Here is a 15,749-nt window from a genome sequence, read left to right as displayed (position 1 = left end):
ATATAGACTCACAGAGACTCACGGAGACCCATAGAGACTCACAGAGACCCACAGAGACCCATTCTCACAGAGACTCACGGAGACTCACGGAGACTCATAGAGACCCACAGAGACTCGTAGAGACCCACAGAGACTCACGGAGACTCACAGAGACTCACAGAGACCCACAGAGACTCATAGAGACTCATACTCACAGAGACTCACAGAGACTCACAGAGACCCATAGAGACTCACAGAGACTCACAGAGACTCACGGAGACCCATAGCGACTCACAGAGACTCACAGAGACTCACAAAGACTCACGGAGACTCACAGAGACTCACAGAGACCCACAGAGACCCATAGAGACCCATACTCACAGAGACTCACGGAGACTCACGGAGACTCACAGAGACTCATAGAGACCCCCAGAGACTCACCGAGACCCACAGAGACCCATAGAGACCCACAGAGACTCACGGCGACTCACGGAGACCCACAGAGACCCATAAAGACCCACAGAGACTCACGGAGACTCACGGAGACCCACAGAGATCCATAGAGACACATACTCACAGAGACTCACAGAGACCCGCAGAGACTCACCGAGACCCACAGAGACCCATAGAGACCCACAGAGACTCACGGAGACTCACGGAGACCCACAGAGACCCATAGAGACCCATACTCACAGAGACTCACAGAGACCCACAGAGACTCACAGAGACTCACAGAGACTCACAGAGACCCACAGAGACTCACAGAGACCCACAGAGACTCTTAGAGACTCACAGAGACTCACGGAGAATCACGGAGACTCACGGAGACTTACAGAGACTCACGGAGACTCACGGAGACCCACAGAGACTTACAGAGACTCACGGAGACCCACATAGACCCACAGAGACTCACAGAGACCCATAGAGACTCACAGAGACTCACGGAGAATCACGGACACTCACGGAGACTCACAGAGACTCACGGAGACCCACAGAGACTCACGGAGACTCATAGAGACTCACGGAGACCCATAGAGACTCACGGAGACCCATAGAGACTCACAGAGACCCACAAAGACTCACGGAGACTCACAGAGACTCATGGAGATTGACGGAGACGCACAGAGATTCACGGAGACCCACAGAGACTCACGGAGACCCAAGAGACTCACAGAGCCCCACAGAGACTCACAGAGACCCATAGAGACTCACGGAGACTCACAGAGACTCACAGAGACTCACGGAGACCCGCAGAGACCCACGGAGACTCACAGAGACGCACGGAGAACCATGGAGACTCACAGAGACTCACAGAGACTCACAGAGACCCATAGAGACTCACAGAGACCCACAGAGACTCACAGAGACTCACGGAGACCCATAGAGACTCACAGAGACCCACAGAGACACACAGAGACTCACAGAGACCCACAGAGACGCATAGAGACTCACGGAGACCCATAGAGACTCACAGAGACCCACATAGACTCACAGAGACTCACGGAGGCTTACAGAGACTCACGGAGACTCATGGAGACCCACAGAGACTCATGGAGACCCATAGAGACTCACAGAGACTTACGGAGACCCACAGAGACTCACAGAGACTTACAGAGACCCACGGAGACCCATAGAGACCCATAGAGACCCATATAGACTCACAGAGACTCACGGAGACCCATAGAGACTCACAGAGACCCACAGAGACCCATTCTCACAGAGACTCACGGAGACTCACGGAGACTCATAGAGACCCACAGAGACTCGTAGAGACCCACAGAGACTCACGGAGACTCACAGAGACTCACAGAGACCCACAGAGACTCATAGAGACTCATACTCACAGAGACTCACAGAGACTCACAGAGACCCATAGAGACTCACAGAGACTCACAGAGACTCACGGAGACCCATAGCGACTCACAGAGACTCACAGAGACTCACAAAGACTCACGGAGACTCACAGAGACTCACAGAGACCCACAGAGACCCATAGAGACCCATACTCACAGAGACTCACGGAGACTCACGGAGACTCACAGAGACTCACAGAGACTCATAGAGACCCCCAGAGACTCACCGAGACCCACAGAGACCCATAGAGACCCACAGAGACTCACGGCGACTCACGGAGACCCACAGAGACCCATAAAGACCCATCAGAGACTCACGGAGACTCACGGAGACCCACAGAGATCCATAGAGACACATACTCACAGAGACTCACAGAGACCCGCAGAGACTCACCGAGACCCACAGAGACCCATAGAGACCCACAGAGACTCACGGAGACTCACGGAGACCCACAGAGACCCATAGAGACCCATACTCACAGAGACTCACAGAGACCCACAGAGACTCACAGAGACTCACAGAGACTCACAGAAACCCACAGAGACTCTTAGAGACTCACAGAGACTCACGGAGAATCACGGAGACTCACGGAGACTTACAGAGACTCACGGAGACTCACGGAGACCCACAGAGACTTACAGAGACTCACGGAGACCCACATAGACCCACAGAGACTCACAGAGACCCATAGAGACTCACAGAGACTCACGGAGAATCACGGACACTCACGGAGACTCACAGAGACTCACGGAGACCCACAGAGACTCACGGAGACTCATAGAGACTCACGGAGACCCATAGAGACTCACGGAGACCCATAGAGACTCACAGAGACCCACAAAGACTCACGGAGACTCACAGAGACTCATGGAGATTGACGGAGACGCACAGAGATTCACGGAGACCCACAGAGACTCACGGAGACCCAAGAGACTCACAGAGCCCCACAGAGACTCACAGAGACCCATAGAGACTCACGGAGACTCACAGAGACTCACAGAGACTCACGGAGACCCGCAGAGACCCACGGAGACTCACAGAGACGCACGGAGAACCATGGAGACTCACAGAGACTCACAGAGACTCACAGAGACCCATAGAGACTCACAGAGACCCACAGAGACACACAGAGACTCACAGAGACCCACAGAGACGCATAGAGACTCACGGAGACCCATAGAGACTCACAGAGACCCACATAGACTCACAGAGACTCACGGAGACTTACAGAGACTCACGGAGACTCATGGAGACCCACAGAGACTCATGGAGACCCATAGAGACTCACAGAGACTTACGGAGACCCACAGAGACTCACAGAGACTCACAGAGACCCACGGAGACCCATAGAGACCCATAGAGACCCATATAGACTCACAGAGACTCACGGAGGCCCATAGAGACTCACAGAGACCCACAGAGACCCATTCTCACAGAGACTCACGGAGACTCACGGAGACTCATAGAGACCCACAGAGACTCGTAGAGACCCACAGAGACTCACGGAGACTCACAGAGACTCACAGAGACCCACAGAGACTCATAGAGACCCACGGAGAATCACGGAGACTCATAGAGACTCATAGAGACTCACAGAGACTCATAGGGACTCACGGAGACTCACTGAGACTCATAGATACTCATACAGACTCACGGAGAGTCACAGAGACCCACAGAGACTCATAGAGACCCACGGAGACTCACGGAGACTCATAGAGACTCATACAGACTCACGGACACTCACAGAGACTCACGGAGACTCATAGAGACCCATAGAGACCCACAGAGACTCACGGAGACTCATAGAGACTCATAGAGACTCACGGAGACCCACAGAGACTCACAGAGACTCACAGAGACTCACAGAGACCCACAGTGACCCACAGAGACTCACGGAGACCCACAGAGACTCACAGAGACCCACAGAGACTCACGGAGACTCACAGAGAGAGACCCACGGAGACTCACAGAGACTCACAGAGACCCACAGAGACCCACAGAGACCCACAGAGACGCACAGAGATGCGCGGAGACCCATAGATACTCACGGAGACCCACAGAGACTCACAGAGACCCATAGAGACTCACAGAGACCCATAGAGACTCACAGAGACTCACAGAGACCCATAGAGACTCACAGAGACCCATAGAGACTCACGGAGACTCACAGAGACGCACAGAGACCCACAGAGACGCACAGAGACCCACAGAGACTCACAGAGACCCATAGAGACTCACGGAGACCCACAGAGACTCATAGAGACCCACAGAGACTCACGGAGACTCACGGAGACCCACAGAGATTCACGGAGACCCAAAGAGACTCACGGAGACCCATAGAAACCCACAGAGACTCACGGAGACCCACAGAGACTCATGGAGACTCACAGAGACTCACGGAGACTCACAGAGACCCACAGAGACTCACGGAGAACCATAGAGACCCATAGAGACTCACGGAGACTCACAGAGACTCACAGAGACCCACAGAGACTCACAGAGACCCACAGAGACTCACAGAGACCCATAGAGACCCATAGAGACTCACGGAGACTCACAGAGACTCACAGAGACCCACAGAGACTCACGGAGACCCACAGAGACTCATAGAGACCCACGGAGACTCACGGAGACTCATAGAGACTCATACAGACTCACGGACACTTACAGAGACTCACGGAGACTCATAGAGACCCATAGAGACCCACAGAGACTCACGGAGACTCATAGAGACTCATAGAGACTCACGGAGACTCACAGAGACCCACAGAGACTCACAGAGACCCACAGAGACTCACAGAGACCCACAGTGACCCACAGAGACTCACGGAGACTCACGGAGACCCACAGAGACTCACAGAGACCCACAGAGACTCACAGAGACCCACAGAGACACACGAAGACTCACAGAGACTCACAGAGACCCACAGAGACCCACAGAGACGCACAGAGATGCACGGAGACCCATAGAGACTCAAAGAGACCCACAGAGACTCACGGAGACCCATAGAGACCCATAGAGACTCACGGAGACCCACAGAGACTCACAGAGACCCATAGAGACTCACAGAGACCCATAGAGACTCACAGAGACTCACAGAGACCCACAGAGACTCACAGAGACCCATAGAGACTCACGGAGACTCACAGAGTCTGACAGAGACCCACAGAGACTCACAGAGACCCATAGAGACTCACGGAGACCCACAGAGACTCATAGAGACCCACAGAGACTCACGGAGACTCACGGAGACCCACAGAGATTCACGGAGACCCATAGAGACTCACGGAGACCCATAGGAACCCACAGAGACTCACGGAGACCCACAGAGACTCACGGAGACCCACAGAGACTCACGGAGACCCATGGAGACCCACAGAGACTCACGGAGACCCACAGAGACTCATGGAGACTCACAGAGACTCACGGAGACTCACGGAGACCCACAGAGACTCCTGGAGACTCATGGAGACTCACGGAGACTCAAAGAAACTCACAGAGACTCACGGAGAACCATAGAGACCCATAGAGACTCACGGAGACTCACAGAGACTCACAGAGACCCACAGAGACTCACAGAGACCCACAGAGACTCACGGAGACCCATAGAGACCCATTGAGACTCATGGAGACTCACAGAGACTCACAGAGACTCACAGAGACCCACAGAGACTCACGGAGACCCATAGAGACCCACAGAGACTCATAGAGACCCATAGAGACTCATAGAGACTCATAGAGACTCACGGAGACTCAAGGAGACCCACAGAGACCCATGCTCATAGAAACCCACAGAGACCCACAGAGACCCATACTCATAGAGACCCACAGAGACTCACAGAGACCCGTACTCATAGAGACCCACAGAGACGTTGTGGTGGTTGTGGTGGTGGTTGTGGTGGTTGTGGTGGTGGTTGTGGTGGTGGTTGTGGTGGTGGTTGTGGTTGTTGTGGTAGTGGTTGTGGTAGTGGTTGTGTTGGTGGTTTTGGTGGTAGTGGTTGTGGTGGTGGTTGTGGTGGTTGTGGTGGAGGTGGTTGTGGTGGTGGTTGTGGTGGTTTTAGTGGTAGTGGTTGTGGTGGTGGTTGTGGTGGTTGTGGTGGTGGTGGTTGTGGTGGTGGTTGTGGTAGTGGTTGTGGTGGTGGTTTTGGTGGTAGTGGCTGTGGTTGTGGTGGTTGTGGTGGTGGTTGTGGTGGTTGTGGTGGTTGTGGTTGTGGTGGTTGTGGTGGTTGTGGTGGTGGTTGTGGTTGTGGTGGTTGTAGTTGTGGTGGTGGTTGTTGTGGTGGTTGTGGTGGTTGTGGTGGTTGTTGTGGTTGTTGTGGTGGTTGTGGTGGTTGTGGTGGTGGTTGTTGTGGTTGTGGTGGTTGTGGTGGTTGTTGTGGTGGTTGTGGTGGTTGTGGTGGTTGTTGTGGTTGTTGTGGTGGTTGTGGTGGTGGTTGTTGTGGTTGTGGTGGTTGTGGTAGTTGTGGTTGTGGTGGTTGTGGTGGTTGTGTCGCACCCTCTGCACATTCGCATTCGAAGGCGTTGGGCCGGTCAATGCACTTGGCCCCGTTGAGACACGGAGTGCTTGCACACTCATCCACGTCCGCCTGACACACAGCGCCTGTGAAGCCTGCAGCACACACAGTCACACACACACAGTCACACACAGTCACACACAGTCACACACACACAGTCACACACAGTCACACACACACAGTCACACACACACACACAGTCACACACAGTCACACACAGTCACACACACACAGTCACACAGTCACACACACACAGTCACACACACACAGTCACACAGTCACACACACACAGTCACACACACACAGTCACACACAGTCACACACACACAGTCACACACACACACAGTCACACACAGTCACACACACACAGTCACACACACACACAGTCACACACAGTCACACACACACAGTCACACACACACAGTCACACAGTCACACACACACACAGTCACACACACACACAGTCACACACACAGTCACACACACACACACACAGTCACACACACACACAGTCACACACACACAGTCACACACACACAGTCACACACAGTCACACACACAGTCACACACAGTCACACACACAGTCACACACAGTCACACACACACAGTCACACACAGTCACACAGTCACAGTCACACACACACAGTCACACACAGTCACACACAGTCACACACACACACAGTCACACACACAGTCACACACACACAGTCACACACACACAGTCACACACAGTCACACACAGTCACACACACACAGTCACACACAGTCACACAGTCACAGTCACACACACACACAGTCACACACAGTCACACACAGTCACACACACAGTCACACACAGTCACACACACAGTCACACACACCGTCACACACACAGACACACACACAGTCACACACACAGTCACACACACACAGTTACACACACACACAGTCACACACACACAGTCACACACACAGTCACACAGTCACAGTCACACACACACACAGTCACACAGTCACACACACAGTCACACACAGACACACACACACACAGTCACACACACACAGTCACACACACACAGTCACACAGTCACACACACACACAGTCACACACACAGTCACACACACAGTCACACACACACAGTCACACACAGTCACACAGTCACACACACAGTCACACACACAGTCACACACACAGTCACACAGTCACACACACACAGTCACACACACACACAGTCACACACACACAGTCACACACACACACAGTCACACACAGTCACACAGTCACACACACACAGTCACACACACACAGTCACACACACACAGTCACACACACAGTCACACAAACACAGTCACACACACACAGTCACACACACAGTCACACAGTCACACACACACAGTCACACACACACAGTCACATACACACAGTCACACACAGTCACACACAGTCACTCATACACAATCACACACACACAGTCACACACACACAGTCACACACACACAGTCACACACACAGTCACACACACAGTCACACACACAGTCACATACACACAGTCACATACACACAGTCACACACAGTCACACACAGTCACTCATACACAATCACACACACACAGTCACACACACACAGTCACACACACAGTCACTCACACACAGTCACACACACACAGTCACACAGTCACACACACACACAGTCACACACACAGTCACACACACAGGCAACAACAACAACAACAACAACCGCCATTCGCCACTAAGTGGCGGTGACGTCACCACGACGCTTGTGCCAGGCTATGTGCACCCTGAGGCCACGTGAAGTGTCGAACGCCCGCTGGCAGGAGGTCACGGGGCAGACCCAGGTGCCACGGGTCGACTGACTGAGATGACTGGCTGATGCACCACCTGTGCCCCCTACTGTGCCAACCTGCTGTGCTTTAGCCACCCGGCGCTCCGCTCGCTGTTGTGAGCGTCGCTCCTCCGCCCTCCGTTGTTGTTGGAGGGCGACTGCCTCCAACTGCCCAGTAGCATCCTTCACGAGCCTCCTCCACAGAGGCCGATCTTGACACCGCTGGTACCAGTCATCGGCAAGTCCACTCAGCTCCACGTCCTCCTGTACCACATCACTCCATCTCTTCTCTAGCCCGTGCCGCGCCCGCTTAGCCCCCTCAATCCGGCCAAACAAAAGCTGTTTCGGCATGCGGTGGCTGGGCATGCGGGCTACATGACCCAGCCATCGCAGCCTTGCCTGCCGAAGGAGCTCACCGATGGGACCCTGCCCAGATCTTTCAAGGATTTGTGAGCTCCTCACACAATCCAGTCTGGTTAAACCCAGGATGGATCGTAGGCAGGCCAGCCTAAATGTTTCTAACCGGCGAAGATGTTCCATTAGGGGGGTCCACGTTTCGCAAGCGTAGAGAAGGGAGGGAATGACCGTGGCCGAGAAGACCTGAAGCTTAGTGCGGAGCGACAGACCAGGTAGCTTCCACACAGCGTTACGCAACCGATGAAAAGATATTGCCGCTCGACTGATTCGGAGTGAGACCTCTGCTGTTAAACTGGAGCCAGTCATAAGCACACTGCCCAGGTATGGGAAACTCTCCACTCTCTCCACAACTGCCCCATCACCGATTGGGAGTTGTGGGGGTGGAGTGTCCGATGGTACAAAATACCCAGGCAGGTGCTTAGTTTTGGTGGGGCTGATGGTAAGGCCCTACCTCTTAGTGGCACGCTCCAGTCTCAGCAGCAGCGTCTCCAACTCCTCCTCTGACTGAGCAGCTATTACCAAGTCATCAGCATACATAACGTGGTTGAGCAATAGGGAGCCATCCCTTGACCGCACCCGGGCATCGATTAGCCTCCCATTATATCTGTACCATATGGAGATTCCCCCGGTACAGCTATTGAAGGCTTCACGAACTACGTGGTCAAAATAGATGTTAAATAATGTGGGAGCCAGAGGACATCCCTGTCGCACCCCAAGGTGTACAGGGAATGGCTCTGACTCCCGGCCACGTAGTTTTACCCGGGCCCGCTCACCATCATGAAGGTCCTTAATGATCGTGAGCAGAGGGTCAGGTACTCCAAAAGCACGAAGAACGACCCAGAGCCCAGGCCTACTGATGGTATCATAGGCCTTGACCAGGTCAATAAAGCAGAGATGTAGGTCTTGTTGGAATTCCCTACACCTCTGCTGTAGCAGACGGACAGAAAATATGGCATCTGTGCAGGACCGCCCTTTCCTGAAACCACATTGGGGCTCCGCAAGCCTCTCCTCAGCGTGCCTGGCAAGGCGATGCTGAATAATCCTTGCCAGGACCTTTCCCGGCACACTGAGGAGTGAGATGCCCCTGTAGTTGTTACAGTCTGTGCGGTCCCCCTTCTTAAAAAGGGGGACCACCAGGGCATCCTTCCAATCCTGCGGAACCCGTCCAGTGGTCCAGACTGTTGTTATGATGTCATATAGGGCAGTCTGTGCACAAACGCCACCCTCCCTCAGCATTTCGCTTGGGAGATCATCTCTGCCCGCTGCCTTTCCTGGTCTCAGACTCCGGATCGCCTTCAATACTTCCTCAGCAGATGGCACCTCAGCCAGCCACTCACAGGGGGTGACTTCATCCAATATTTGAGGCACCGCAGCCTCAGCAGGGTCATCCTCGCTTTGTGCCACGATGTTTTCCTGGCTGAGGGATTTTCCCTCCCCCAGGACCTCACAGAAATGCTCAGCAAATCTGCGAACCTGTTCCTGGGGGTCGGAAATTGGATCACCGTTTTTTCCCCTAATGATGGTAATAGGTGTGGCGCTGCAGGTTACTTTTTTGATGGAGTTAAATAGAGATTTGTGATCACGGGCCACTGAGGCAGACTCCATCTCCTCAGCAACCCGCGACCACCACCCATCCTTGCAGCGCCTCACGGCTCTCCGAACCTCCGAGCGAAGGCTGCGGTAAGCCTCCTCATTCTCTGACGTGGGATTCTGTAGCCGATGACAGTGGGCCTGTCGCTTTTTCTCAACCATCGTGAACAACTCCTCTGTCATCCAGGGTGTCTGGGGAGGTCTGGACCACGTACCCAAAGCAGCCATTGCAGCTGCATGAGTCACAGTCCTAAACCTTGCCCATTTACCCTCGACATCAGGAGGAGTCGGGGACGATGCCAATCCCAGCCGCAAGCGATGATGAAATTCTCGCTTGCAACTTTCATCAGATAACTGAGACCAGGCCACTTTAGGTTGGAATGGGGTCCTGGGTGTACACCCACCACCGGAGTGGAAGAATGGCAGGCGCATCTTACAGATGACTAGTCGATGGTCAGAGGGCAGATCAGCTCCACGGTAGGTCCTGGTGTCAAGGACATGGGCTCGCATTCGCTGGTCCGTCACTATGTAGTCCAGCAGATGTTCTTGCTTGGACCCGGCATGCATCCATGATGTTGTGTGGATGCGCCGATGCCGGAACAGCGTGTTGGTAATTACAAGCCCATGGGCTGCACAAAAATCTAGCAGCCTCCTACCGTTGTTATTGAGCTGATCTGGCCCATGCCCTCCAATCACTCCAGACCAGGTGCCAGTATCATGACCAACTCGGGCATTGAAGTCACCCAACATGATGACTCTATCCCGAGGGGCCACTTTAGCCAGCACCTGTGATAGGAGGTCATAGAAGGCATCTGACTCATCGGCTTTGCCTGCATCCCTCCACGGATGTTCATCTTCGGTGGGGGCATAAGTAACCACGACCACCATTCCTCGCCTCCGGTTGATGGGAAGGCGAGCCCAAAGTAGCCTGGGGCTTACAGCTTCCCACACCTCACCGCCACGCTCCCACGCCCCCTTCATTCTTTTGTTCAAAAGAAGACCCACACCCTGTTGTTTGGCAGTCTGCTGCCCCGAGTAGAGGACTGTCCACCCCTCATGGTGGCAGGAGCCAGAGCCGGTCCACCGGACCTCCTGAATGCCGCATAGATCCAGGCGGTACCGGTCCAGCTCCCGACAGAGGAGTGGCAGCCTCTCCTCTGCAGTGAGCGTTCGAACATTCCACGTGGCCAACCGTAGTGGCTTTTCGTTGTTTCTGGAGTAGCCCCGAGGGTAGGTATTCAATCTCCTGGCTCCGCACACACAGTCACACACACACAGTCACACACAGTCACACACAGTCACACACACACAGTCACACACACACAGTCACACACACAAAGTCACACACGCAGTCATTCACACATAGTCACACAGTCACACACACACAGTCACACACACAGTCACACACACACACAGTCACACACACACACAGTCACACACACACAGTCACACACACACACACAGTCACACACACACAGTCACACACACAGTCACACACACGCAGTCACACACACAGTCACTCATACACAATCACACACACACACAGTCACACACACACAGTCACACACACACACAGTCACACACACACAGTCACACACACAGTCACTCACACACACAGTCACTCACACACAGTCATACACAGTCATACACACACAGTCACTCACACACACACACACACAGTCACACACACACAGTCACACACACAGTCACTCACACACAGTCATACACAGTCATACACACACACACAGTCACACACACGTAGTCACACACACAGAGTCACTCATACACAGTCACACACACACAGTCACACACACACACAACCAGTCACCCACACAGTCACACACATATAGTCACATACACACAGTCACACACACACACAGTCACACAGTCACACAAATACAGTGACACACACACAGTCTCATACACACACAGTCACATACACACAGTCACACACACAGTCACACACACACACATAGTAACATACACACAGACAACAACAACAACGGCCATTCACCACTAAGTGGCGGTGACGTCACCACGACGCTTGTGCCAGGCTATGTGCACCCTGAGGCCACACAGACACACACACAGTCACACACACACACAGTCACACACACACACATAGTCACATACACAGTCACACACACACACAGTCACACACACACACATAGTCACATACACACAGACACACACCCAGTCACAGTGACACAAACACAGTGACACACACACAGTCACACACAGTAAAAATAAAGACAAAGCTCTCCCGTGTAGCCTCTACCAGACAGCAGGGGCAAGTGCTGTTAGCGAGTAGCAGCGCCACCTATGAAGGCTACCGGCACTGTGGCACACGAGGGGGTGGGTGGCCAGCAACCACGCCCGGCCGCCTTTGTCTCCCCAGTGCTAGCGATGTTCACTACGCTACACACCGCTACACCAGGTGTACTCATTTGAGGCTGAGTCGACCTAGGGGGAGTCGGAGGACCGGTTCACCGGTTCTGGTGTTGGTGGCTGTGAGCGGGAATCAAACTCAGGTCGCCAGGTTTGTAGCGCAGCGTAGCGCTACCCGCTACACTACCTGTTACACTACCACTCATCATCTGGGCTGGGGGTAGCTGTGTAGGTAGGTGGGTGAGTGAGTAGGTGAGTGGGTAGCTGGACGGGTAGGTGAGTCGGTAGGTGAGTGAGTGAGTAGGTGAGTGGGTAGCTGGACGGGTAGGTGAGTGGGTAGCTGAACGGGTAGGTGAGTGGGTAGCTGGACGGGTAGGTGAGTGGGTAGCTGAACGGGTAGGTGAGTGAGTGAGTAGGTGAGTTGGTAGCTGGATGGGTAGGTGAGTGGGTAGGTGAGTGAGTGAGTAGGTGAGTGGGTAGCTGGACGGCTAGGTGAGTGGGTAGGTGAGTGAGTAGGTGAGTGAGTGAGTAGGTGAGTGAGTAGGTGAGTGAGTGAGTAGGTGAGTGGGTAGCTGTGTTGTTAGGTGAGTGGGTAGCTGAACGGGTAACTATGTAGGTAGGTGAGTGAGTAGGTGAGTGGGTAGCTGAACGGGTAGGTGAGTGGAAAGCTGTGTTGGTAGGTGAGTGGGTAGCTGAACGGGTAGGTGAGTGAGTGAGTAGGTGAGTTGGTAGGTGAGTGGGTAGCTGAACGGGTAGGTGAGTGAGTGAGTAGGTGAGTTGGTAGCTGGATGGGTAGGTGAGTGGGTAGGTGAGTGAGTGAGTAGGTGAGTGGGTAGCTAGACGGGTAGGTGAGTGGGTAGGTGAGTGAGTAGCTGAGTGGGTAGCTGGACGGGTAGGTGAGTGAGTGTGTGAGTAGGTGAGTGGGTAGCTGAACGGGTAGGTGAGTGGGTAGCTGTGTTGGTAGGTGAGTGGGTAGCTGAACGGGTAGGTGAGTGAGTGAGTAGGTGAGTTGGTAGCTGGATGGGTAGGTGAGTGGGTAGGTGAGTGAGTGACTAGGTGAGTGGGTAGCTGGACGGGTAGGTGAGTCGGTAGGTGAGTGAATGAGTAGGTGAGTGGGTAGCTGGACGGCTAGGTGAGTGGGTAGGTGAGTGAGTAGGTGAGTGAGTGAGTAGGTGAGTGAGTGAGTAGGTGAGTGAGTGAGTAGGTGAGTGGGTAGCTGTGTTGTTAGGTGAGTGGGTAGCTGAACGGGTAACTATGTAGGTAGGTGAGTGAGTAGGTGAGTGGGTAGCTGAACGGGTAGGTGAGTGGGAAGCTGTGTTGGTAGGTGAGTGGGTAGCTGAACGGGTAGGTGAGTGAGTGAGTAGGTGAGTTGGTAGGTGAGTGGGTAGCTGAACGGGTAGGTGAGTGAGTGAGTAGGTGAGTTGGTAGCTGGATGGGTAGGTGAGTGGGTAGGTGAGTGAATTAGTAGGTGAGTGGGTAGCTGGACTGGTAGGTGAGTGGGTAGGTGAGTGAGTAGCTGAGTGGGTAGCTGGACGGGTAGGTGAGTGAGTGAGTAGGTGAGTGGGTAGCTGGACGGGTAGGTGAGTGGGTAGCTGTGTTGGTAGGTGAGTGGGTAGCTGAACGGGTAGGTGAGTGAGTAGGTGAGTGAGTGAGTAGGTGAGTGGGTAGATGGACGGGTAGGTGAGTGGGTAGGTGAGTAAGTGAGTAGGTGAGTGGGTAGCTGGACAGGTAGGTGAGTGGGTAGGTGAGTGAGTAGGTGAGTGAAAAGATGAGTGGGTAGGTGAGAGTGGGTAGGTGACTGGGTAGGTGAGTGAGTAGCTGTGTTGGTAGGTGAATGGGTAGCTGGACGGGTAGGTGAGTGGGTAGGTGCATCGGTAAGTGAGTGAATAGCTATGTGGGAAGGTGAATGGGTAGGTGAGTGAGTAGGTGAGTGAAAAGATGAGTGGGTAGGTGAGTGTGGGTAGGTGATTGGGTAGGTGAGTGGGTAGCTCTGTTCGTAGGTGAGTGGGTAGCTGGACGGGTAGGTGAGTGGGTATGTGAGTGAGTGGGTAGGTGATTGAAAAGATGAGCGGGTAGGTGAGTAGGTAGGGGGTACGTAGGTGAGTACGTGAGTGGGTGGGTAGGTGAGTGAAAAGATGAGTGGGTAGGTGAGTGGGTAGGTGAGTGGGTAGCTGGGTGGGTAGGTGAGTAGGTAGGTGAATAGGTAAGTGAGTGGGTAGCTGGGTGGGTAATAAGGTGGCTAGGTGAGTGAGTGATTGGATAGGTGAGTGCATGAGTAGGTAGGTGAGTGAGTGAGTGGGTAGGTGAGTGAGTGATTGGGTAGGTGAGTGAGTGAGTGGGTAGGTGAGTGAGTGAGTGGGTAGGTGAGTGAGTGATTGGGTAGGTGAGTGAGTGAGTGAGTGGGTAGGTGAGTGAGTGATTGGGTAGGTGAGTGAGTGAGTGGGTAGGTGAGTGGGTGAGTGATTGGGTAGGTGAGTGAGTGGGTAGGTGAGTGAGTGATTGGGTAGGTGAGTGGGTAGCTGGGTGGGTAGGTGAGTAGGTAGGTGAATAGGTAAGTGAGTGGGTAACTGGGTGGGTAATAAGGTGGCTAGGTGAGTGAGTGATTGGGTAGGTGAGTGAGTGAGTGGATAGTTGAGTGAGTGAGTGGGTAGGTGAGTGAGTGGGTAGGTGAGTGAGTGGGTAGGTGAGTGAGTGGGTGAGATAGTGAGTGGGTAGTTGAGTAAGAGAGTGGATAGGTGAGTGAGTGAGTGAGTGGTAAGGTATGTGAGTGAGCGTGTAGGTGAGTGGGTAGGTGATTGATGAGGTGAGTGAGTAAATAGTTGAGTGAGTGAGTTGGTAGGTGAGTGAGTGTGAGTGAGTAAGTGAGTGGGTAGGTGAATGATAAGGTGAGTGAGTGAGTGTGTGGGTGAGTGACTGGGTGAGTGAGTGAGTGGGTGAGAGTGGGTAGGTGAGTGAGTGGGTAGGTGAGTGAGTGAGTGGGTGAGTAAGTGAGTGGGTGAGTGAGTGAGTGGGTGGGTGAGTGAGTGAGTGGGTAGGTGAGTGAGTGGGTGAGTGGGTTAGTGAGTGAGTGGGTGAGTGAGTGGGTTAGTGAGTGGGTAGGTGAGTGAGTGTGTAGTTGAGTGAGTGGGTAGGTGAGTGAGTGTGTGGATGAGTGAGTGTGTGGGTGAGTGAGTGGATAGCTGAG

The 15,749-nt window shown here is 53.6% G+C and overlaps 1 protein-coding gene across 1 annotated transcript in view; it reads right to left on the bottom strand.

The window, feature by feature from the left end:
• The window catches only part of LOC116958211 (uncharacterized), a 200,121-nt gene that overhangs the window by 99,761 nt on the left and 84,611 nt on the right, over positions 1-15,749 (bottom strand). Inside the window, exon 10 of the mRNA XM_076056179.1 lies at positions 6,330-6,443. Within this exon, the coding sequence (XP_075912294.1) occupies positions 6,330-6,443 (114 nt within the window). The remainder of the gene's footprint in view (positions 1-6,329; positions 6,444-15,749) is intronic.

Source organism: Petromyzon marinus, chromosome 74 (assembly GCF_048934315.1).
Source record: "Petromyzon marinus isolate PM22_M1 ecotype Great Lakes invasive population chromosome 74, UKy_Petmar_22M1.pri1.0, whole genome shotgun sequence".
Taxonomy (NCBI): Eukaryota; Metazoa; Chordata; class Hyperoartia; order Petromyzontiformes; family Petromyzontidae; genus Petromyzon; species Petromyzon marinus.
This window is presented reverse-complemented; position numbering and strand designations above follow the sequence as displayed.